Below are 23,543 nucleotides of genomic sequence, written 5' to 3'. Positions count from 1 at the left end.
ACATGGAGGGGTAGAAACCCCCGGCAAAGCGTCTCACCTGCCCCTCTTGGTGCGCTGGCTCGGCAGTGGCCAGGACTTCTCTGTTCTTTTAAATCAAAGGAACGCCTGTGTTCCAAAGACTCTCTTATGAGAAGTTTCTGCAAAGGTTTGCTCACCTCACTTACTAATTAAAGGCAAGCCACATTTTTTCCCTCCTGGTCTCTGTAGTCATACCACCAAGTCTACTTGATAGCCGCTGCCCGATCGGGTTACGCGGACGGCCGCGATAATGCCATTTGCTGCGATGAGTGAGTCGACAAGGCTGAGTGACTTGGTGGAAATATTTCCCAATCGGACTAACCTGTTGGCAGCCTGCTCCCCATCACGCTGGCTTTTATAATGAAAAAGGAAATTATTTCTGCTTTTAAGGATGGCGGTTCCAGAAATGGTGAGTAAAGTGGGCCGAGGGAGAGAAGACGCTTCTAAAAGTCGACTTCTCAACATTTCTCTGTGTTGTGGAAGCCACCAACCACGGCCTGTTGGGGAAGGGGCTTCTTTATCGAGGTTCCCTGTTTCGGAAAGCGTGTTACAGTGTGTTCTTATTCTTGTTATAAAGTTAAGCTGCGTAGTTTGCCACATGCTGATAGTAAGCAACAAGCGTCAGCAAGAATCGAAGTCAAAAATGCTGAATGCGAATTTATTAATTTTCTAAGATATTCTTCAAAGCTGCTCTTGTGATGGAAATGAAATAAGCGTTTTTAGTGCATAATTCTTGCTTAGATTTTCCTGTGACCACGTGAAACAGCGTGAGGACAAAGTTTTAAATGACTTAATAGTTCTCTTTTGAATTTCAAACGTTACAACAAGTAAACAACAGAAAGAAAATAAAAATGAGTGACCTAAGTATCTACATTTCTGTGCCTGTTGGAACCTCTAGATTTTAGCTCTTTGCAGAAGCAGGTTCCTAGAGAACTCACGCCTGATACCTGGGAGGGTGAAGTGGAATTTAGCTGGGAACATTCGGCCATTGCTCGCTCCCTCGGCCCTTCTTAGAGTCACAGGGAGTGACTTCCAAAGGCTCCCGGCCTCTTGGGCGTTGCAATGGGTGGAATTCTCTTGGAGGAAACAGAGCCCCAGTGTAGCTTTGGTGCAGCCCAGCGGCCTCCAGCCACTTCTCCCTTTGCGATGTAGGGGGGGACTGGGCACCCAGAGGGCGCCGATACTGTCATCCGTAATTAGGTCATGCCTGTGTGAGCCAGGAAAGGGCTGTGTTTACGGGAAGCTACAAATACTGTGGGCGAGAGTCCCCGCCCTGGCGCCATCTGCATTTTTGGGGCATAGACAATATGTGAGTATCAAAACTTCTTATGTACACAGTAGGGGTACCACATGCGCAGGCAAAGGGTCTCGTTTATGTGAGACGGACAAAGAGCAATGACAAAAAAGAGAAGGAAAGTGCTTTGAAAATAATCTGTCTTCTGAAAATTAAGGATGCAGTAACTTCTCCATGGTCAAAAGGCATCTCTCTAAAGATGTGTTACTCAATTGATTTTAAGTTGATCAAACCATGGGAAAGTCATTATTTTAGCAGAATTAAGTGCACGTTTTTTCACTAACTCTAGAAATTCCTCTGTTATCTGCAGTGGCTCAGAAAAAAAGTGCATTCTCACCGGACAAATAGATTTGATTACTCAGTACCGAATGCGCTTTATGTGGATTGTCGAATTTAGAAGATTTAACATGAGAAAGATGCGTTTGATGCTGAAACTTTAAGTAGAGAAGCAAAGGCTTTCTGTCCTCCCTGGCGCAGGAGGTGGAGGTGGAGGTGGAGCCGAATCTCAGAGGTCCTGAAATAGTCACCATGGGGGAGAACGACCCGCCGGCAGCGGAAGACCCCTTCTCCTTCAGATCGCTTTTCGGCCTCGATGATTTGAAAATCAGTCCTGTTGTGCCAGGTAAGTGGAACCACATGTGATTTCTCCCCACTCCCTGATCTAGACAACAAACGTGGCTGAGCGTCCCTCTGAGGAAATATCTCCTCTGGAGTCCTCACACATACCGCTGGACACACACGCTTCCTTAGGTTTACAGAATCGGGGAGAGAAGGAGCACGTTAGAGGGGGCAACTCTTGCCAGCTCCCTAGAGACAGGGGTTTGCATTCTCTGGATGGAGGTTTTCAAAATGGAGGCCCCAACTGCTTTGGGAATTAGGAGTCCGATTCTGGCCAGGAAATCTCGGAGCCCTCCAGGAGGTCCTGAGAACTGGTGCTCATCAGTCCTTCCAGAAAAGTTAAAATAAGCTGGACATCACTGAAGACACTGGATGCCTAGACTGAAATCCAACAGCGGGTGTCAGCGTTGCTCCCAGCCGTGAAGGGAGGCAGGTGGGTTTTGTAAGTAGGTTACGAACGCCTGGAGAAGCAGTGGACTCCATAATACCTACCAGCTGGAATCTTTCTGGCAGGAGGCTATCAGGGTCTGTCAGGTGAGCTGTGGCTCATTGGTCTCCCAGGAAGTCAGACCCCCAGGGCTGGGTAGGGGGACATCTGGGGGCTCCGGCTGAGGTTCCAGAAAGCACGGGATCTGGGCTACCCTAATGATTCCTTTTAAACCACCTCGACGACTGATGTGCAAAGAATAGGAAGTGGGAGGAGAGGTTTCAAGTGTGGGAAAAGATACACAATTTAAAAATATGGCCCCCCAAATTAGCATAAATGTAAATTTAAAAAGTGTTCTGCAATCACCTGATCGGCAAAACTTACCTGGTTTTTATATCTGAGTTTACTCTCTTCCCATCCTTGCCCACAGGTATGCGCTCTTGCACAGGGCACATACAGACAGGCATTTTTCCATGTGCTGTTTGGTTTTTTATCAATGCCTTGTTTTTATAGCGTCACTCCATCTCATCAGGTAGATGTGTAATTTACACAGCCATTTCGTCGTCATTTGACATATAGTTGTTTCTAACATTATTATTATATAAATAGTATGAACATGAACACTACGCACATTCTCTGCTAATTTTTGATTATTTCTTCATGATTAATTTCTAGTAGTCAGAAGGAACAAAAGCTTTTAAAAAGTTTTCTGTTTAAACAGAGCAACGTATTGTTCATTATAAAAATTTAGAAGATACAGTTAATCAAAAAGATTTTTTTAAAGTTATCCACAATTTTACCATCACTCAGAGATAACCTTGTTAGCACTTTATTATTGAATTTCTTGCATTTTTTTAATCAACATTTACATTATTATTTCCCTTTGGGAGTGACATATACTATTTGTACTATTTTGAAGCCTTTTTTATTTTTTTAAACTAAACAATATCACGTTCATCTTTCTGTGGCCTTAAATAACTAAATATTCTTCAAGGGTTGGCCAACTATGGCCCAAGGGCCAAATCTGGCCCACTGCTTGTTTTTATAAATAAAGTTTTATTGGAACACAAACATATCCGTCTATTTACATATTGTCTGAGGCTGCTTTCATCCCATAGTAGGGTTGAGCACTTGTGATGGAAACCACATGGCCCATAAAGTTTAAAAAATTTATTATCTGGTCCTTGACAGAAAGAGTTTGCCAACTCCCTTTCTCTATAATTTCAGTATTTCTGTGTCATTTGGTATTTTATCAGTTCATTCTGCCGGTCATCAGGCTGCATGTATGCGGTATTACAACATGCATCAGTATTATAAACGCCACTCCTCTAAGTGTCCTTGTAGGTAGAAATTTGTGTACATCTGTGATGGCATCTTAGAGTAAATTCTTAGAAGTGGAGTTAGTAGGTGAATAATTCCATCCATTTTTAAGCTTTTTGGTACGTATTTCCAATTTGACTCTCAAAGAGTTTATACAATGTATACTCCTCTTGACTGAAAGTGGGGGCCCCTTTCCTTTCACTTTGGACTGCAGTGGGTATAGTAATAATAATAATAGCATCATTGTTAAGTTGATATGTAGTTAGGTCTAATTAGCATTTTTTTCATTTCCAGAGAGCCTGAAGGTTTCCTGTGTTTGTTTATCATTTGCCTTCCTTCTTTGGAGAGATGCTATGCATTTTGCTTTTTATTCCAGAACAAGGAGGGGGGATCCCGGCAGCGCCCACAGGGCCAGGTGGCCGAGGAGCTGTCAAGGGGCAAATGTGAACTGATACAAAGTTTCTAATTGGACAAGAATCTTTGAATCTACAAATTGGCCCCATTTGCTCAATCTAACTCTTAGATACAGAACAACTGGAATGACAAGAGGTCATTCTTGGGGCTCCTGCTGATTTTGGAGTGTGAACGGAGAGCTGCGTCTCTGTGGGGAGAGGTATTAGTTTGGCGCAGGCTTCCGGGGGCGGGAGGAGCGTGGAGAAGAGGAGTCTGCTCTGTTAACTCAAGACCATGAGTTGGTGGCCCTGAAAAGATTAGTCCCCAAGCCTGAGATGAAACGGCATTCATTATCATGCTGTCCTTCATTCATCCATTCAACCGACTAACATTTGTTGAGGACCTCCATGTGTCAGTGCTGGTCTAGGTGCTAGAACATAGCCGCCAGGGAACACTTGCTCCTCCAGCCAGAGCAAGGACTTGCCCTTTGTCTCGCCTCCTTTCTGGCTTGGCATCCTCGCGGTCACCGGGTGTGCAATGCAGCTCCTTATTTCCCTGTGCTCTTTCCCTTTTCTCTCTACCATTTTCCTTCTGTTCCTCTTTCCTCCTTTCCCTCCCGTGTCAGTGTCACCTCTGTTTCCATTTTTGTCTTCAAATTCTCTTCTTTGTTAGGTGGCTTCGAACGATATTGACCATTTCATAATCATGCTCTTGCCAGAAGGGGAAGTTCCAGAGACAGGCAGGGAGAGGTTCTTTTGGCTTTTACCTGGGGGGGGGGGGGCCCTGGGATCAGTGTCTCCAAGACCAGGAGAGGAGAGGCAGGGGCAGTCTCTGTCCCGCGTAATCGTGTGACGTGTGGGGGCTTCCTCCCCTTCCTGTGTTCCTAACTTCCTCACTTGAAGTGGAGACAACTTTGGCATAGATGTATTTTCAGGACTGATGAGAGAATTTGCATGAAATGGCCTGTTGTCCCTGAGAGGAAAGGGCGCCAATGGAAATTCTCCTGGTTGCCCTGAGAGTCTTGTACTTGTGGGTATCTTAATTCTCTTTGCATCGTCTTTTCCACTCGATGGGCCTGGTTCTTTAGGAAAGAACTGGGGAGGGTCTTGGGTTTTACCTTACTTGCAAGCTAACAAGGCACCCTGCTACAGGTCCATGGATGCTGACAGAAAACGTGAGACTCCCGGGTCAGAGAAAAAGGACTTTATTAGTCACAGCACAAGTGGCATGCACATCCTGTTTGAGTTGGTTACCTCGCCCCCAGGTCCCACGGAGGCGATGTGGAGCAGCCAGGTGTATGTTGCACGCACAGTGGGCTTGCATCATAGCTAAGGAGCTCAGAGCTAAGGGAACCCAAATCTTTTATAATGGGCTATAAGCAGACCTGTACGAACTTTGCCCCAAAGGAGGACATTATATTTATTAAGCCAGACAGTAAGTTAACCTGCCCCTTGCTCTGGAGAAAGACACTGTTTCTATCTTCTGAGGCTATTTGCTCTCTCAGTGTCCGGGAAGAGATGGTCTGGAGCAAAGGCCGTGAGCATCTCTGGGCATAGCACTCGTGGAGCATGGTCTGCTACATACACCATCTGGTGAGCTTCGCAGAGGCCCCACTCGCCCTCTCCTGCAGGCCCCCTGTTTGGGTTTTGCAGTCACCCTCCTCTGTAGGGGAACGTCCTTGGCAGTAGGGGTTCTATTCCCCTTCGTATTGGTTCCCTAGGGCCACTGAAACAAAGCACCGCAAACTAGGTGCCTTCAAACAACAGAAATCTACTGTCTCACCACTCTGGATGCTGGAAGTCTGAAGTCAAGGTGTGGACGGGGCCCTGCTCCCTCTGAAAGCTGCGGGGACCCTTGCTTCTTCCTGGCTTCTGGTGGCTTGCTGATAAGCCTTGGCTTGTAGATGAATCACCCAATCTCTGCCTTTATCTTCACATAGTGTCTGCCTGCGTCTCTTCATGTTGCCTTCCCTTTGTGGGGGTCTGTCTCTGTGTCCGAATTTCCCCTTTTCATAAGGACACCAGTCATGTTGGATTAGGGCCCACCCTAAAGACCTCATTTTAACTCGATTACCTCTGTAAAGACTCTATTTCCAAATAAGATGATATTCAGAAGGACTAGGGGTTTGAACTTCAACATGTCTTTTCGGGGGGACACAATTCAACCCATATCACCACTCTCCAGCCCAGGATGGACAGACCTGGGTCAGAGCTGGAGACCGTGGGGCTGAACTTCCAGAGAATGTTCCCTGTGGTGAGTGGCCCTTTCTCTAATTAAGGCCCCTCTCTTTGGGCTGGAACATTCTCTGCCTTGAGGGCAGGGGGAATGCACAGCTAGGTTTTAAGTTATATTTTATTCAAATTCGCCCCAAGTGGCTTTTTGCTCTTCCGTCCCCTCCTTGGTTTGCAGACGCAGACGCGGTTGCTGCACAGATCCTGTCGCTGCTGCCATTGAAGTTCTTTCCAATCATCGTCATTGGGATAATTGCCTTGATATTAGCACTGGCCATCGGTCTGGGCAGTGAGTACAATTCATTATTTAGTAGGCTCTCAAATGCCTCTTTAGGCATTTAAACTTTCATGAGCTCCCTCCCTCACACCAGCGTGGTGCATCCACCCAGCCTTAATTACTGGAGGCGAGCATCCTTGGGTTTGCCGACTTTGAGTTTTATTTGCCTGCATGAAGGTAAAGCCAGCGTGGAGCCCAGCAGGGGCCGTTGGCTGTGCTTGGGGCTTTGTCACCAAGGAAGCTGCCGTTGGAAGTGTCCAAAGGCAGCTGATGAAATAGAATCCCGAGGGCAGGAGGGGGGTGTGGAGCCGGCTGGAGAAGACAAGGAGGCCATTCATGCACGGCACGCCTGCTATTTTTAAAGTAAGGTGCATGTGGCTTTTGAAAAAGTGAGTCATTTGAATGGCATCTAATAGGGAGCAATTTCTCATCTTCTCTTTCAAATAAGTGGATCACAGATCAGTGTAAAGCTCCACCTGCTTGGCTGTGGGGTCCACAGTTCCCAGAGTCAGAGAAAACAGGAGGTAGATGGGGGGGGGGGGCGAGTCCTCACTCAGAGCTCCTCGCTCAGCCGGCTCAACCAGTCAGTCCACAGCCATGCATTTTCTCTCTTGACCTTGAGCCCTCCAGAGTCTGAATTCACCTTCAGTTGTGGCTCAAGGCCACTTAGTGAGACAAAGAGGGGTGCAGCAGCCCCACCCCCTGGAATCTGGAAGAGAAAGTCAGCTGAGGGAAACAGGCTACTGACAGAGGAGCAATTTCAATGCAAGTTTCATTATTAACGGGCAAGCTCAGGGCCACGTGGCAGGTGGACGGCTGTTCATGTTGTCCACTGAAGAAGCCCTTCCTTAACACTCCCGTCTTCTCCTGCCCGCAGTCCACTTCGACTGCTCTGGGAAGTACAGGTGCCGGTCGTCTTTTAAGTGTATTGAACTGACAGCTCGCTGTGATGGGGTCTCAGACTGCAAAGATGCGGAGGATGAGTACCGATGTGGTAAGGACATCCCTTTTCACAGGAGGCAGGAGGGAGTCAGTGCAACCCAGCCCTGACTTTCCCATCTGTGAAATAGGTCCAAGTCAGTGCCTTTGTCAAGTGGAGTCTTCATCTGGGGTCCACTCACCCCAGGAGGTACTGGGCTGGGTGTTAAGGGAAGGCCACTACATGGAGCTTAAAGTCGATCCAGGAGACTACACAAGCAATAAGAAGAGACCCCTAAGAGAGCTCAGGGCGTCCGGACAGTGAGAACAGCTGCGGCCCGTCGCGGGTGGGGGCACCGTGGGTGAGGAGCAGGTCAGGTTCAGCAGAGGGGGGCTGCGAGCAGACTGCAGAGAACTCTCTGCCCGCGGTCTCTGGCCCCGCTGGCCACTAACGGCCTGTTCTTCCTGGGCGTCGGCCAGTCCGCGTGAGCGGTCAGAACGCCGTGCTCCAGGTGTTCACAGCTGCTGCCTGGAGGACCGTGTGCTCTGACGACTGGAAAGCTCACCATGCTAATGTCGCCTGTGCCCAGCTGGGCTTTCCAAGGTAATTTAAAGAAACTTTCCAGCTGGTGGGTAAAGCATTAATAGTGATAATGTGATAATGAAGAGAGACACCCACCGTGGAGTGGGGCCCTTACAGATGCTTCAACTCATCAGTCATCACGTGGCATCCTCATGGTGACCCTGTGATGCTGACGTCATCCGCACTCTAGGGGTGTGCAAACCAAGGCCCGGGTGCTAAGTGACATGCTCAAGGTCACTTGGGAAATGGCACGTTTCAGGGTGTCTCAGGGCCAGGACAGGACCCTCGATGCAAACATGCAAGAAAGAGCTTCTGAGCTGAAAACTCAGCCCCTGGTTCCTCAGGCTGCGGCTCCAAGCAGCTTCCCGGCAGTCCCTGCGTGCTGCTGGTGGTCACACTGAAGTTCAAACCGAGTCTGGAAAGTCAGCAATTCAGTGAAAACCCAATCATTCAAAACAGCTGTGGAGCAACATGTAGGAGAAAGGACTGTGGTGGTGGAGTCTTTGCTTTCAGTATTTGGTGCCGTCTATGAGACTTTTTGCTTCAGGCGACACAGTTCGCCCTGATGTGGGCCCCTCCGCTCCCCGGGCCCTTCCTGCGACTGCCCACCGCTGCCGTCTTCCGTGGGCCCAGAACGTCACCCCTGTGCCCCTTTGCTCTCGATTCTCAGAGTTGAGAGCAGGCAGGCTCTCTGAGTCCCCGCGCCCCTGTCGGGAAGGAGCTGTCTGTGCCCGAGGAAACGGGTGTGCAGGCCGCGCTTGGAACCCACGGGGTCTCCATTTGCAGTTTGGGGCGGCACGTTCTCAGCCCCTCTCTCCACAGCCAGGGAAGCCCAGAGCGGCCTCCAGCCGCAGCCCCGGGACCTGCCTCCTTCCCCGCTTGTGACAGCCCGGATCCAGAAATCAGCTAGATTTCCACACGCTGCACCACGCCACTCACACACACACGCACCACATTACACACAGCATGAACATACCCTATACACCACACACACACACACGCATACCACAGACACAAACCCCACATCACACAAATGCACATATCATACACACACCACTTACACACACACACCCCACATTACACACACCACAAACATACCATATACACCACACACACATACATACTGCATAGACACACAGACACATATCATACACACACACCCCCCACATTACACACACCACAAACATACCACGTACACCACACACACACCCCCCCACATTACATACACCACAAACAGACCCCACACACTACCTACACACACATATTATACAGACACACACACCACATCATGCACACACCACACACACATATAATGCATAGACACACACACATCATACACAAACACATATCATACACACACCACTTATACACACACGCACCACATTACACACACACCACAAATGTACCATATACACCACACACACCCCACATCACACACAAGCACATATCATACACACACCACTTATACACATACCACAAACAGATACCACACACTATCTACACACACATCACACAGACACACACACCACATCATGCACACACACACTACAAACATCACATCACACAGACACATACCACACACGCACACACACTCCCGCCCACTTCCCCAACTAGTCAAACAGCTGAAAACATCCCCACTCGGCCTGCCTCTTCTGTATGGAGTCCCTGCCTTGGGCCCACTAGGGGGCGTCCCTTCCTCTTCCCAACCCCCCTCTTTCTTCCTCCTGGAGCACCACCTTCCCGGAATCCCAAGGCCTCCCGTCTCCTCTGTGGAAGGACCCAGCTGACCCCTTCCCTCTGCACCCGCTCTTCCTGGGCAGCCCGCAGACCTCTGTCCACCCCGGCCACTTGGTGAGGCCGTCCTTCCTCCCTCACGTGCTCCCTCCAAGCGGAACTCTGGCGAACGCAGTGTTTCTAGGCTGTCTCCTCCACGTTGCCCATTTTCTTTACTCTGAACTTGTTCTTTTCTTCCCTGTCTTTGCTTCAATTCTAAAATTTATTTCTGTATTCTTTTTTGCGTATTTGTTCTGCTTCTCTCTTTAAAGCCCTTCTTTGATCTTCTCTTCTCTGTATCCTACGTCAGATCTCTGTGATTAAAAAAAGGGTAGACCATTAAGTCAGATTGCCTGGGTTCACGAGCCAGTGCGTACACAGACTGGTTACATAAAGTGTGGCTCAAAAATGGGGATCGTAAGAGAGCGGCTCTGAGGGGTCGTTGAGAGGTTGAAACGGCTCTGGAGCATGTGGACGTGAGCCTGGCACAGAGGGACGCCCTGCGAGTTTGTGGGTGTGGTTGTTACTACCTCTTGGAGACTTTGACAATTTGTGGGGCCCCAGTTGCAGCATTTGGGGTCCCATTGCATTTCACGCCCCCCCCCCCCTTGTAGCCCAGCCCACCTGCCTTAGGATCTCCATCCCGGCAACAATCGGCCCTTTCCCTGGGCGCCTGCCCTGTGAGTGGGTTGAGCAACACCCCGGAGGGCTGCGAAGGTCATTGTCTCCGATGGGAACCCCCGCCAGCTCTAGGCAGACTGGGAAAGTCCTTCATCCTCCCTGACCTGTTGTCCTTGGGGAGGTCAGCATCATCACTTTGGTGCCCAACTGAAGACACCCCCCCAAGTTCTGTGTTTGGTCCCCTCGGGGGCTTGTTTCAGGCCAAGCAAAGCTCAGTCCAGCTAAAGTGTCAAGGAGCCCCACCAACTATATCAGAAAGTGGTCTTCCCTCCCGTGTGCCGAAGGCCATGGAGGGTGGGCGGGGGTTCAGGATGGGGGCCAAGAGGTCAGGTCTGGAATCCCTTGTTAAATTGGCAAAAGGAAGCCATTCATGGTTTGGGCGGGGGTGGGGAGGGGACAAAATGACATCCCCCCAGTGTGATCCCTGTAATACTGTGACTTGAGCACAGGTTGATTTGAAGCAGGGATTCAATTTCCCATGTCGGGGTTTGTGTTTCTAACGCACTGGCAGCTACGTGAGTTCAGACGCCCTCCGAGTGGACTCACTTGAGGAGCAGTTCCGAGAGGACTTTGCTTCCATCAATCACCTCTTGCCGGATGACAAAGTGACGGCTTTGCACCACTCGGTGTACGTGAGGTAAGCGGCTGTGTGGTGCTGCTGTCCATGCTCGGGTCAGGTCGCCCTCTGGGTTTGCAGATTTGGCGCAGCCCCACAAGGACTCAGGAGGCCTGGGAGTGTTGCCTCCAAGTGCAAGGTGCGGCGTGGCCGCCTTGGTTAGACGGGGTGCATGCACCAGGCTGGGGTGCGAGGACTTAACCCCAAGCCGGGAAAATCTGGCCCAAGAGAGAAAGGGAGCAAGGAGGGTAAAGGAGAAAAGTGATGTGCGTGTCGTAAATGCTGGACTGCGCCTCTCACATAGTGGGCGCTCCAGATGTGTTTGGGGAAAGGAAGGAAGGGAGGGAGGAAGGGAAAAAGAAGTTAAGAAACGTATTGTTCTTGTGTACAAAGCACTGTCATTCTCACCATTTATATTGCATGCTTCACTCAATGGCTCATGAGGCGGGTAGAATGAGGTGTCCTTAAATGACGGTCAGGTGCCTGAAGCTCAGAGTAGTCACCTGTCGGGCGAGTGGAGACAGGGTCAGAGATTCTGAGCCCGAGTTCCATGTGCCCGTCTGACACCTTGGACCCAACCCCAAGAGGAGGCTGTTTGCTGCTCTGGGAAACAACAGCTTGTCAGCCTGTCCGTCGTGTCATTGACATTCCTCCCCGCTGGACCCACGTGCAGTCTGTAGGGACAACTCATCTCTTGGGTCCTAAAACCTCAGTCTGGTGACAGTAGCTTTTTCTTGCCTGATTGCATGACAGGACTGGGGCTCTAAAGGCAGGAAGAGTTACAAAGGTTCTGGGGGTGAATTGTAAGAAAAGCACGTGCCCCGGCTCCCACCCCTGCAGGGAGAGTGCTGTCCGTTCCAGGGCAATCACATCTGTGCCCTGGGGAGGAGTCCTCTCTGAGGTGTGTGTGTCCCAGGCTGCAAGGACTTTCGTGCCAGGAGAGCTGCCATGCTGTTTGGTGGGCCCTCCGTGTCCCCCAGGGGCCAGTGCAGAACATCAGGGTGAAACTGACATGCAAATGACACCAGTGTGTGTTCGTATAACATAGCTCACTGTGCCTCTCTTACGTTAGCTGCACAAAGCTTCGAAACACTCCACAGCCTGTCACATGCACGATACTTCTCTGAGGTCGAGGGTTTTCTAATGAACTGTGAGACCTCACTCTCACGGTTTTCTTTGCATAGACTAAAACTGTAATCTGTATTCAAGAGCAGGAGAATAGAGTTTATTTTTCTTTTACTCTGACATGAAGCAAAAACAAAGTGTTCATGGGCTGGCCCCGTGGCCGAGTGGTTAAGTTCGCGCGCTCCGCTGCAGGCGGCCCAGTGTTTCGTCGGTTCGAATCCTGGGCGCGGACATGGCACTGCTCGTCAGACCACGCTGAGGCAGCGTCCCACATGCCACAACTAGAGGAACCCACAACGAAGAATACACAACTATGTACCGGGGGGCTTTGGGGAGAAAAAGGAAAAAATAAAATCTTTAAAAAAAAAAAAAACGAAAAAAACCAAAGTGTTCATTTCTCAAGCCTCGAGTAGTTGTCATTAAGCCCTGTTTTTTCCCAATCCAGGGAGGGGTGTGCCTCGGGTCACGTGGTTACCCTGAAGTGCACAGGTAAGTTAGAAATGCGGAGATAAGTGGAAGCCAGCACTCACTCACAGACTCCTGCCTCCCCCTCCCCCCTTGGACTGCTGGGACTCCCTTCCTCATAGGTGCCAGGTGGGGACTCTGTGGACCCCACCTGATGGGGGAGGGGAGCAGTGTCAGCCAGGTCTCACCTGTAGGGTGGGGGGAGGCACCCAGGAGCGACTCCTCGGCATCAGACAGGACCATGGTCCATGATGTCCTGTCACTTTGTGGTGGCTCCAGTAGCCTGCCTCACCAGTCACTTTCTCCTCCTCTCCACTGGAAAAGTGTACACAGAGGGCTCAGTGCCCCAGGCCCCCTCCTCCCCGGCCAGGCGCTCCTTGTTGCTGGCGGGGGGAGGTTCTTGTTGCAGGGTTGTGTCTGAAGAAGTCCGGAACATGACCGCCAGTCCCTGACTTAGTGTGGAGGGGGCTGTGGAAGGTCCCCATGCTCCTGGTGTGTTGTCCTCATCCTGGGGACAGGAGCATCATGAGGACGGTGCTGCCTGCACTGGGTTCTTTGCTCTGACTGGCTCTTCCCACTGCACCCCCACGACACCCCACTCTTCCCACATCTTGGGGGACCTGCCCCCACCCCTCTCCCCATGCTCCCTCTTCAGTGCTCTCTCCTGGGCTGTGAGCTCTGAGAGGGCGGCAGGGTGTGAGGGGGAGGAGAGGTCTGTGGCTGCGACACCACTTTCCTCAGAAAGGTCTGTGGGACCGACCCCCAACCCTTGTTTTCCCTCTGCAGCCTGCGGTCTGAGAACGGGCTACAGCTCACGCATCGTGGGTGGAAACATGTCCTCGCTCGCACAGTGGCCCTGGCAGGCCAGCCTTCAGTTCCAGGGCTACCACTTGTGCGGGGGCTCTGTCATCACCCCCGTGTGGATTGTCACCGCTGCCCACTGTGTTTATGAGTGAGTGCTCCTGACCTCCTGAATGTGGCTTCTCCTCTGCTGAAGACCCCTGTCCAGTCTGATTTGGGCAATCAGCAGCAGGTCCAGAAAGCAGGCAAAAATAGACCAGATCATCACAAAGTAACATCCACATGGAGGGACCCCCCCCCCCGTCCTCCTCACCATGTATCCATCACTGTCGGCTGGGTGTGATTGGGGACCCTGAGCTCATTTTAAGGATTTCAGACCTACAAGTCTTATAGGAAAGATAGGAAGAGGAGGAAGGAAGCTCTCGTGCAGGAGGAAACACGCCAGCACAAAGGCCTTAGACCTCCCTGGAGCTAATTACGATGGACGGCGTTGTGGCAGAGAGGGCGAGAGATGGCGCAGGGTCAGGGGCAGGTCATCGAGTCTCCCCAAGGCAGTCTAGACAGGAGGTTAGCATAGGAGAAAACCACAGAAGATGCTTCCAAACACAGAGGTTAATTCTCCCTGTTATTTTTACCTCCCACTATTTTGGTTGCTGTCTGATGGAGGAGGGGCCTTGATGGACCCCTCCCAGTCAGCCAAGTTGAGCTCCATTCTCAAAGGATGCGAAGGTGGCCTCAGAGGTGCAGAGAGCAAGAGCTGTCTAGGAAATGCATGGGGTGGGCCCGCACTTCTGCAGGGCGTGGGAGTCGAGGTCAGATCCAAGAACAAGCAAGCGGGGCAGTGGGACGTCTCCCGTCGTCTCCCTGGCCCTGGCTCAGGGACACCTGAGGTCTGTGGATTAAGGTGCTTGGGTTTTCCCCGCCTCACGTCTTGGTCTTCTCATTGCAGCCTGTATCTCCCCAAGTCCTGGACCATCCAGGTGGGCCTGGTTTCCCTGCTGGACAGTCCAGCCCCCTCCCATCTGGTGGAAAAAATCATCTACCACAGCAAGTACAAGCCAAAGAGGTTAGGCAATGACATCGCCCTCATGAAGCTGGCCGGGCCACTTGCCTTCAACGGTACGTCTGGGATTCTCGGTTGTTCTGTAGCTTTCATTTATTTCAAGAGAATTCGTAATTGCTTGGTGACACATTTTTATGATGCCTGCTTTACCATCCGTGTCAGATAATGCCAATATCTGATTCATATCGGTGTTGGCCTCAGTCGACGTTCTCTTCTCATTAAAGTTGCGATTTTCCTGGTTCTTGGTATGATGAGTAACTGTCAATCATGCTCTGGAAATTCGAGCTATTACATTGGGAGATGCCGGGTCCTAAAATGTCTTCCATTTCAGCAGGAGGTCACCCTGTTCAGGTTCACTGGGCAGGTCTTGACCTACTTTGTGGGCTTTCGTTCAGATGGTAATTTGATTTCAGAGACTTCGAGGTTCTACTTTGGTCAACGGGGTTTGTCTGGTGCCACTGGGGTTCCCACTGGTGCCACTTTATCTCTGCCGGTGTCACCTGGAGATGAAAGGGGCTTCCCCAGGCCTGGCCACCTGGCGCCTCTCGGTGGTTGAAGGGGGTCTCTGGCCTGTGGGGACAAAGAGCTTTGTCCTGCCTGGAGCTTGTTGTGGTGAGGTCACCCCAGCCAGTGCCACCTGCCTGCTCAGGGTCCCTAGGTGGAGAATGAGAGTCTCAACGTTGTCTAAGAAAGACAGCGCTTCCCAGGCTGGCCAGCTGGCTGTGACGGGATCCTCCTAGCAGCCATTTCTTTACAAGCTGGAAGATACTGGGCATCTCCAGCTTCCTGAAGAGCTAGGGAACATTCTCTTCCCACCCGCTGCTGAGTTCTGCAGGCTCCGTTTCTCCATGGGAAAAGTCAAGTCCTGGCCTCTGAAGGTCACAAAAACACCAGAAAAGCCACACAGGATAGAACTTCCAAATATTCTGCAGATACAAGAAGGAATTGTGAGGCTCCTCCTAAATGAATGAAGGCCCCATTCTCCTTCCCAAGGAATACGGCGGCTTGGAGTGTGGGCAGAGTGTAGGAAACGAGGCCCCTTACAGGAGCAGAATCCTGGTGCGAGACCAGCTGCAGGTGTGACCTGGCAGAATCCTCGGCGTGTTTATCACACGGCACACATAACATGCTACACGTAACACTCTGAAACAAATATTGGTAGAGAAGCAGAGAGAAATTGTAACGGTGGTGTTCTTCTGTTAATTGTCATTAATGATACTTGGTGACACAACCTGCATGGACAGGCAAGCTTGTCGCCTCTAGATGTGTCAGGAGGCATGGGAATACTCATGGAGTGATGTTCTGAAGGGCACCCTCCCCGTGGTCCAGACCAAGAGCAGGCAAAGTGTGGCCCACAGGCCAAATCTGACCTTTGCCTGTTTTTGCAAATGAAATTTTACTGGAACACTGCCAAGCCCATTTCTTTCCTATTGCCTGGGGGCTGCTTTCACACAACTGGGGCAGAGTTGAGGGGTTGTGACAGAGACCACTGGCCTATGACATTTACTATTCGGCCTTTTATAGAAAGAGTTTGCTGGCCCCTGGTGTAGACTCACGTTGCCACAGTCCAGGGTAGTTTTGAGGTCTTAGGGCTCTGGTTGGGAAGGCGCTCCCTGCTCTGAGCTTGCAAACAACCAATGGCTTGACCTTTCTCTGGGAGATCCTTTGCGTCCCTCGGGGAGGTAAGCCCTGATGAGATCGACGTTTCCTGGGACTACTGCTCCCATCGAGCTGAGAGTGGTTGTTTCTCCTTTGAACAGAGATGATCCAACCAGTTTGTCTGCCCAACTCCGAAGAGAGCTTTCCCGATGGAAAAATGTGCTGGACGTCAGGATGGGGGGCCACAGAGGATGGAGGTCAGTGGTCTGAAATCAAGAGTCTGTGTCCAGGGAGCCCAGAACTGAGATGGCTGGGGTACACGCCCACAATGACATGCTCCTGTCCAGTGTCCCAGTGTCCTGTTCCCTTGGGATGCCCACAGATCCCGGTCAGGGAGTGTGAGTCAACTGCTGGAAACACAGTCAGCTGAGCAGTTGTGGGTCATGAGTCACGGTCCCGTTTATCTTGGGACAACATGAAATTGCATACTTTCTCAGGAGAGAAATGAAGCACAAAGGAGAACTGTGGACACTTACCTTTGCCAACATACCAGGTGGCTCTCCCTCCGCCTCCTCCCACCGTGTTAACTGAGTACATACGGAGCCCGGGTGGAGCACTCCTCCCAAGGTTTATTCAGAAGACAGAGATTTGTTATCGGTGAGGAAATTTGTCTTGCGAGACTTCGGAAGACGTGTGATTTCACCCTACAAAGGTCAAGTAGAGAAAGCAAACAAGACCTTATTGCTGTAATCATGATAGAAGCAGAAATGTTAATAAGAATAACGTATGGGAATGAAACCTGGGCCATCCTTTGATCAATATGGGGCACAAATGTGGTCACAATTCTTGGGTTTTCCATCAATTGCTTTAGTTTCCTGGGGCTGTCAAAACAAATCACCATAAATAGCACGGCTTCGGCTTAAAACAGTGGAGATTTATTTTCTTATGGTTCAGGAGACCAGAAATCTGAAGTCAAGATGGGGGCAGGGCTGGTTCCTTCCGGAGCTCCGAGGGAGAATCCGTTCCAGGCTTCTCCCAGCTTCTCGTGGCTCCAGCTGTCCTTGGCTTGTAGACACATCACCCGCACCTCTGCCACCGTCTTCACATGGTCTTCTCTCTGTATCTCTGTCTCAAGTCTTCCCTCTCCTTTCTCTTACAAGGACACCACTCTTTGGATTTAAGGCCCACCCTAAATCCAGAATAATCTCATCTTGAGATTCTTACCTTAATTACATCTGCAAAGACCCTATTCCAAGTAAGGTCACATTCTAAAGTTGCAGGTGGATATATTGGGAGCGGGGGTGGGGGTGGGGGGCACAATTCAACCCAGTTCGGGAAGTATAGTATGTTCCTCTTGAGACTTATCAGCTGAGCTCACTCCCTCCTGAATGTCCGAGGTACACGGGGCTCACCCAGGTCCAGAGGGTCTATGAGCCCCTTGCAGCACTCCCGCCAGCACCTGCCGTGGGGCCCGCAGTGGCTCAGGGTCCTTACAGCCATATATAATTCCAAGCTCACCCACTTGCCCAAATCCTGCTCTGTGCCCACATGGCTGGTCAGGGGGCTTCCAGCTCTGTTAGAACCAGTGCCCCCACAACCTCTGCTTTGTGGTGGGGAGCAGGGACACCACCCCGCCCTCCCCTTCCTCTCACGGTGAGTTCTCAGTTGGAACCACGCAGCTCACCGGAGTGATTCCTATTATGTTGGACTCCGAAGAAGAGGCACTGGCTCTCCATGCACATTCCCCACGTGCCATGTGCTAGACCGAGTGGCTCAACGAGATGCCTTCTCCTGCTCATAGCAACCCTGAGGGGGTGTTATTTTCCTGCTCATGTTGAGGGCGAGGAGGCTGAGGCTGAGGGGCGCTGAGCATCTTGCTCAGGTTCCCACGGGCGGGTGGTGGAAGGTCTGGGATTCCACGCAGGAGCTCCTCCACCCACGTCCATATTCACGTTATTATTCACAAACCTGAAGTGCCTGAAGGTGATTATTCATTGTCTTCATGGGACCCTTGTGGGATGAGCAGAGACAGGTACCACTCTCAGGCCGACCTCACGGCCAGGTGGTCCCCACTGCCAGGACGGGAGCTGTGTGGGCGGACTCTGGGAGCCCATGCAGAAAGCAGGTGTAACTCACCTCATAGAACACTTACGGGGACTGGGACGTGGACGTCTTTGGCAGGATATTTTTCTGCCGACCGTCCTGGGGTTCCACCAAGAAGCTGTGTGCGTGAGCTCTGCGAGCCTCGGTTTCCCTTCTGTAACTTAAGTTGTTCTGAGAACTGATTGGGCGGGTATGGGTTAAGTGCTTGGCCCAGGACGGGCCCTGGGAGGCCCGTGTTGGCCACTGTTGCCCCACCTCCTCCCGTGCTGGTCCCCTTATGGAGGGGAGAGGCCCCGACCTGAGGCAGAGGGGTGCAGGGCCCATCATTAGAAGCAGAGCCCGAGGGCTTGCCGGTGCTCGCAACAGACCATGCACGGTCCACCTGCAGGCGTGGCCTTTGCTCCATAGTGATGTTGGGGGCGTGCCCCCCACCCCTCTGTGGATGTATACCCTCTGAATTCCGATCGGGGCCCACCTCACTGCATGTACCCCCATCTCTGCCACAGGCGATGCCTCCCCAGTCCTCAACCACGCAGCTGTGCCTTTAATCTCCAACAAGGTCTGCAACCACAGGGACGTGTACGGGGGCATCATCTCCCCCTCCATGCTCTGTGCCGGCTACCTGCGAGGCGGTGTGGACAGCTGCCAGGTAGGGGCCCTCGGTGACCTCTGGGGGCCACAGCAGAGGGCAAGGCGAGGCTCTGGCACCATGACCCAGCCCATGGGACAGGCCACAGCCAGCATTTCCCAGTGACGGACTGAAAAGCAAATTTACAGGGCGTGGGGAAGAAGTTTGCTCAAGATATCACTTCCTTTCCCGGCCGGCCGGGCCTGTGTTGCCCAAGGCTCCCACTCTGCCTGGGGGCTGGGCGGCCCGTGGGGGGCTCGCAAAGATGCTTCCCTCCCCAGCTGGTTCGCAGTTTGCAGGGGGACGAAAGCAGGGGAAGGCAGGCGGGAACTGGTGAACTTGGGCCTCCAAAGCCACAGTAGGCGAGACCCCAGTACTGCCTGGGTCCAGCCGAAGCCCCCTGGCCAGGCAGACCCTCCCTCAGAGAGCGCTCCCTCGGTTGCCCGTAGCTGCCTTGACCAACTTGAGTTCATTGTATCTAGAGTCTGGCAGGGAGACAGCTAGGGGAGGCCATCCTTGAGGGATAAAGGACCCTCCTATCAGGAATTTGAGTCAGTTCTAGAAGGGCTGGTGTGAAAGCAGAGCCATCCCTCAGCCATATTTTGGGATAAGGCAGAAAGGAGAATCCTGTCACTATGACAAGGGACACCCTGGGGCCGTGCCTGTTCTGTCACTCTTTTGTCTCTTTCCTGGCCATCTAGGGGGACAGCGGGGGACCCCTGGTGTGTCAAGAGAGGAGGGTGTGGAAGTTGGTGGGAGCGACGAGCTTTGGCATCGGCTGTGCTGACGTGAACAAGCCCGGGGTCTACACTCGCATCACCTCCTTCCTGGACTGGATTCACGAGCAGATGGAGGTGGGTGCAGCTCACGCTGGTCCTTGTCATTCCACCGCCAGCGTCCGTGACGTGGGGCCTCAGTCCTGCTGTGCAGAGCCGGGGAGTGACCACTTAGTTGTTGATTCGGCAAACAGTGACTTTGTGGCTCCTGGGTGTCACGGCTAATCCCAGGGGCAGGGTTCTGTGTGGGTGCGGCCCTGGTGGGGTGGGCACCCAGGGGGGAGACTGTGGCTGGGACAACTCGCCAAGTGGGGAAAAGAGGAAAGGCGGCTGAGGGGGAGGCCTTGGGGAGGGAGGCCAGTCGAGTGGGCCGGTGCGTGTGGAGGAGAGGGTGGACGAGGGGGAAAGGGGTGGGGGAGGGTGCCAATCTGGAGGATCCCACAGGCCCACTGAGGGGTGTGGACCTTGCTGGGAGCCAGGGATGGGATGGAGGGTCTCTGATCAGGAGGGGGCCTGGGCAGCTCTGTTCTTTGTGGGGGGGCCTTCCTGGAGGGAGGGACCTGGAGGAGGGAGACGGGTCGATGAGGCTGGCTTGGCAGGATCAGGACGGCAGGGGGAGCCCTGGAGATGGCGGGGAGGAAGAATGGGATACCCAAGGAAAGGGAGTGCCACAGCTGACTCCAGGCCCAGCGCAACAGTGCAATGGTCCAAAGGGCAGCTGGTGACAGCCACACCCCCTCGGGGGAGCAGGGGAAAGGCTGCAGGGAGGGGAGCCCGGCCCTGCAGGAGCCTCGATAGCATGGCTCCTTCCACCTTGTGGGCACTTGGCAAATATTTGCTGACTTGATCTCCAACTCTGAGCCCTGCATCACGCTTTGGACCAGTTTCAAAGGACTTTTTTTTTTTTTAATTGAGGTGAAATTTATATAACCTTAAATTAGCTAGCTTAAAGAGAACGATCCAGTGGCATTTAGCACACTCACGACATTGGGCAGCCACCACCGCCGTCTAGTTCCAAAGCATTTTCGTGGCCCTGAAATAAAACCTCACACAGCTAGGCAGGCACTCCCCGCGTCTTTGTCCCCAGCCTCCAGCAGCCAGGACTCTGCTTTCTGTCCCTGCGCATCAAAGACCAGTAGAAATGCTCCTTTTAATGTGAAACAATTGGCTAAGAAGGACGTCAGACTCCTAATGTGCCTTGGTGCTCATTTCCGCTTCTTCCTCGTTGTATTTTTGCTTTATGTGAGAAGCTACCTAGTGGTTCCCGTTGGTCAAGGCTGATGCCCAGGGCTGGGACAGAGCTCTGCTGGTGTGTAGCTGTGTGTCCTCTGCAGGGGCGAATCGTTCCTCCCTCAGTGTCCGGCTCACTGCGAGGCAGCCACAGCTGGAGGACAGGCTGTCGGGAAGCGTCCGTGCGGCTCATTTTGTTGTTAGCTGGCAGGTTGGCCCCGTGCTCAGACTGAGGGGCGTGTAATGTTCTCCTTCAGCACAAAACTCAACCCAAATCGTCAACCCCTCAAAGAACAGACTTTCGAGGGGCAGCCTCCTCCCCAAGCAGTGGCCAAGGACGGCCTGTGAGAGAGAGCCTGGGGTGCCGATGGCCATGTGGGCAAGGCCATGGGGGTTTGGAGGGCGGGATAGGGGACCAGGCCCTCCGTATTTGCCCCTGGAGCCAGGGAGGTGCGCCTTCCAAGCGGCTGCACATAGGGGCAGAGGGTCTATGTGACGGAGCTGGTAATCTTGAAAGTGAAGCAGTGGAGGAAGGCAACTCCCAGAATTCAAGCTGCCAAGAGGTACTGGGCGCCGGGCAAGGGCCAGGTTCCGAAGTCACTCCCGGAGCCTTCTGATGATGGTGCTACGTGATGTAGCACCATTTCCCTTCAGTATCATCCTGGGTGGCAGATGCTAGGACTGTCCCCATATTACAGGTGAGGGGCCACCCCAAGCGAACAAAGGCAGATCCGTGACTCCAGCTCCAGCACACACTGCACAAAGAATTGGCAGGTCTCCACCCTGGGGTGCACAACACTCTCCCTGGCTGCGTGTTAACCTTGAAGATCCCTGGGACCCTTCCCCAGAGGGCTGATGGGGTGGGGTGAGGCTCTGGCGATTTTGGTACATAGGGTCTTCAGGGCACACCTTGAGAAACACTGGTGTGGGCCATGTGGCTCGCCGGGACGGTTTCAGAAAGGGCTTCAGTCCGTCCTCTGATCCTGGAGGAGCAGTGTTGTCTGTGAGGGATGGTTGGCTCCCTTGACACCTGGGAGAGCATCTCAGTCATCAGCTGCCTCTGGCCCACTGAAGGCCTGTGTGAGACCCACCCTTTTGCAAATCTCTCTTCAAATGTCTCGGGGGATGACCCAGAAGATGCTTCCCTTCTCATGAGAAGCTTTCTGCTGGGTCTGCAGTTTTAGTTGTTTTTTGAGCATCAATGAGAGGGCCTTCCAAGAGCTCACACAACTCGAGGGGAACTGCCCATTTAGCTGATGGGGCTGCCTGCTGTATCATCGTCATTCTCAGCCCGTGGTCTTCTCTGTCACCCTGGGGCTTACAACAAAATCGTTCTGACTTAAACTGGTGCTTAGGAACACTGACACTAACAGCTGGAAAGTTCCTGTGGAGACTATGGAAAAAAACCTCAGGTCAGTGATAAAACACGCAGAGGCGTGGCTGGTTGGGAGGTGCCTATGGGTAGGAAAGCTATCTCACGTTTATCTGAGATCTGCGTAGAGCTGGCAGCCTCCTCCAGCAGAGGTCACCCTTGTCCCCATCAATCGTGAACAGCTGGTGCTTCACTCAGGGTGCAATGCAGGTGCCCACTCAAGTTTAATGTTGGAGAGATGGCTTGAAGTGCTGAAAAAGATAACACCAATGTCTTCATTTCTAGAGGGATCTGAAAACTTGAAGAGAAACGGGACAAGCCACAACTTAGAGCTCCTGCCACAGTGGAGACCTTCCTGTCCTTCCATAGATTCCTGTGTGGAAACTTCCAACAGCAGAGCCAAAAGAAGGAGCATCTCTCCATTCCTCTTCATCTGGAACAACTTTCTTCTAACACCTCTACAAGTCACAGGGGCACGGACTAGAATGACCTTGAAGCTCCTTTCTGAACTTCACGAAGAACAAAAGCAGGAAACCCCTCCAAAGTGCTACCTTATCCCACTTGTTCACCTGCTGCTCCCTACGAGGTTCAACATCCCCAACCAGATGGCGCATCGTGGGCAAAACAGTCGACAGCCGCTGCCTGGAACAAATGGCAGGGACACGGTCATGGCTGATGGAGCCGTCTGCGCGTTTCCTTACCTGGGCACCAGAACTGAACCCAAATTTTCTATTCTAAGATCTCCTTTCACATGTGGGAACCCAATATACAAATGATTCGCTTTAAGGTTTATTTCTATTATGTCTTTGTAGCATGTGGTGTTTCATATATTATTGACCCTCGCTTCCAAAGGCCATAAGCTCTCTTAACGCGTTCGTCCGTCAGAGCTCGTCTGAAGGAGCCTGACTTCTCGTGTAAATTGAAATCCTGAGCTTGATTAGATAGGCATGATTACTTTGATCTCGTCTGTGTGTTGTGGGTTTTGCATTTTTCTGTTAGAACAGCCTTCTCAGAAGATCGGAATTATCTTGAATTACATCACAAGACTCAGAGCAGAGTGAGAGAAGAAAGCCCTGGGGTCGGACAGGACCACCTAAACCCCACTCAGTGGGTACTGAAGGCCAGTAGAGTAGATGGTCACGTGTCATCAAGACCAAAGGCTTCCCTCCCTCTCCATGTGGGCCCATTGATCTTCCCCACACCTGCAGGATTAGAGACCCACTCATTACCCA

At 52.1% G+C, this 23,543-nt stretch overlaps 1 protein-coding gene across 3 annotated transcripts; it reads left to right on the top strand.

Annotated features, from left to right (window-relative positions):
* The first annotated feature begins 209 nt into the window (after positions 1–209).
* On the top strand, positions 210–23,271 carry TMPRSS3 (transmembrane serine protease 3). 3 transcript variants are annotated; one of them, XM_070252155.1, is made up of 13 exons: positions 210–427; positions 1,790–1,934; positions 6,480–6,590; positions 7,456–7,572; positions 7,977–8,100; positions 11,045–11,170; positions 12,720–12,763; positions 13,526–13,691; positions 14,490–14,659; positions 16,364–16,459; positions 18,812–18,954; positions 19,635–19,787; positions 22,597–23,271. In XM_070252155.1, exons 1-13 carry the CDS (start codon positions 410–412, stop codon positions 22,612–22,614), a joined length of 1,431 nt encoding a protein of 476 aa, XP_070108256.1. In that variant the 5' UTR covers positions 210–409; the 3' UTR covers positions 22,615–23,271. The 3 variants fall into 3 exon arrangements, with proteins under 3 accessions (XP_070108256.1, XP_070108258.1, XP_001491158.2); XM_070252157.1 differs by having other exon boundaries at positions 253–427; positions 1,623–1,934; XM_001491108.5 differs by lacking the exon at positions 210–427 and adding an exon at positions 1,299–1,327.
* The last annotated feature ends 272 nt before the right edge of the window (positions 23,272–23,543 follow it).

This window comes from Equus caballus, chromosome 26 (assembly GCF_041296265.1).
Source record: "Equus caballus isolate H_3958 breed thoroughbred chromosome 26, TB-T2T, whole genome shotgun sequence".
Lineage (NCBI taxonomy): Eukaryota > Metazoa > Chordata > Mammalia > Perissodactyla > Equidae > Equus > Equus caballus.
Note: the sequence above shows the minus strand (reverse complement) of the source record. Positions and strands in the feature narration are given on the sequence as shown.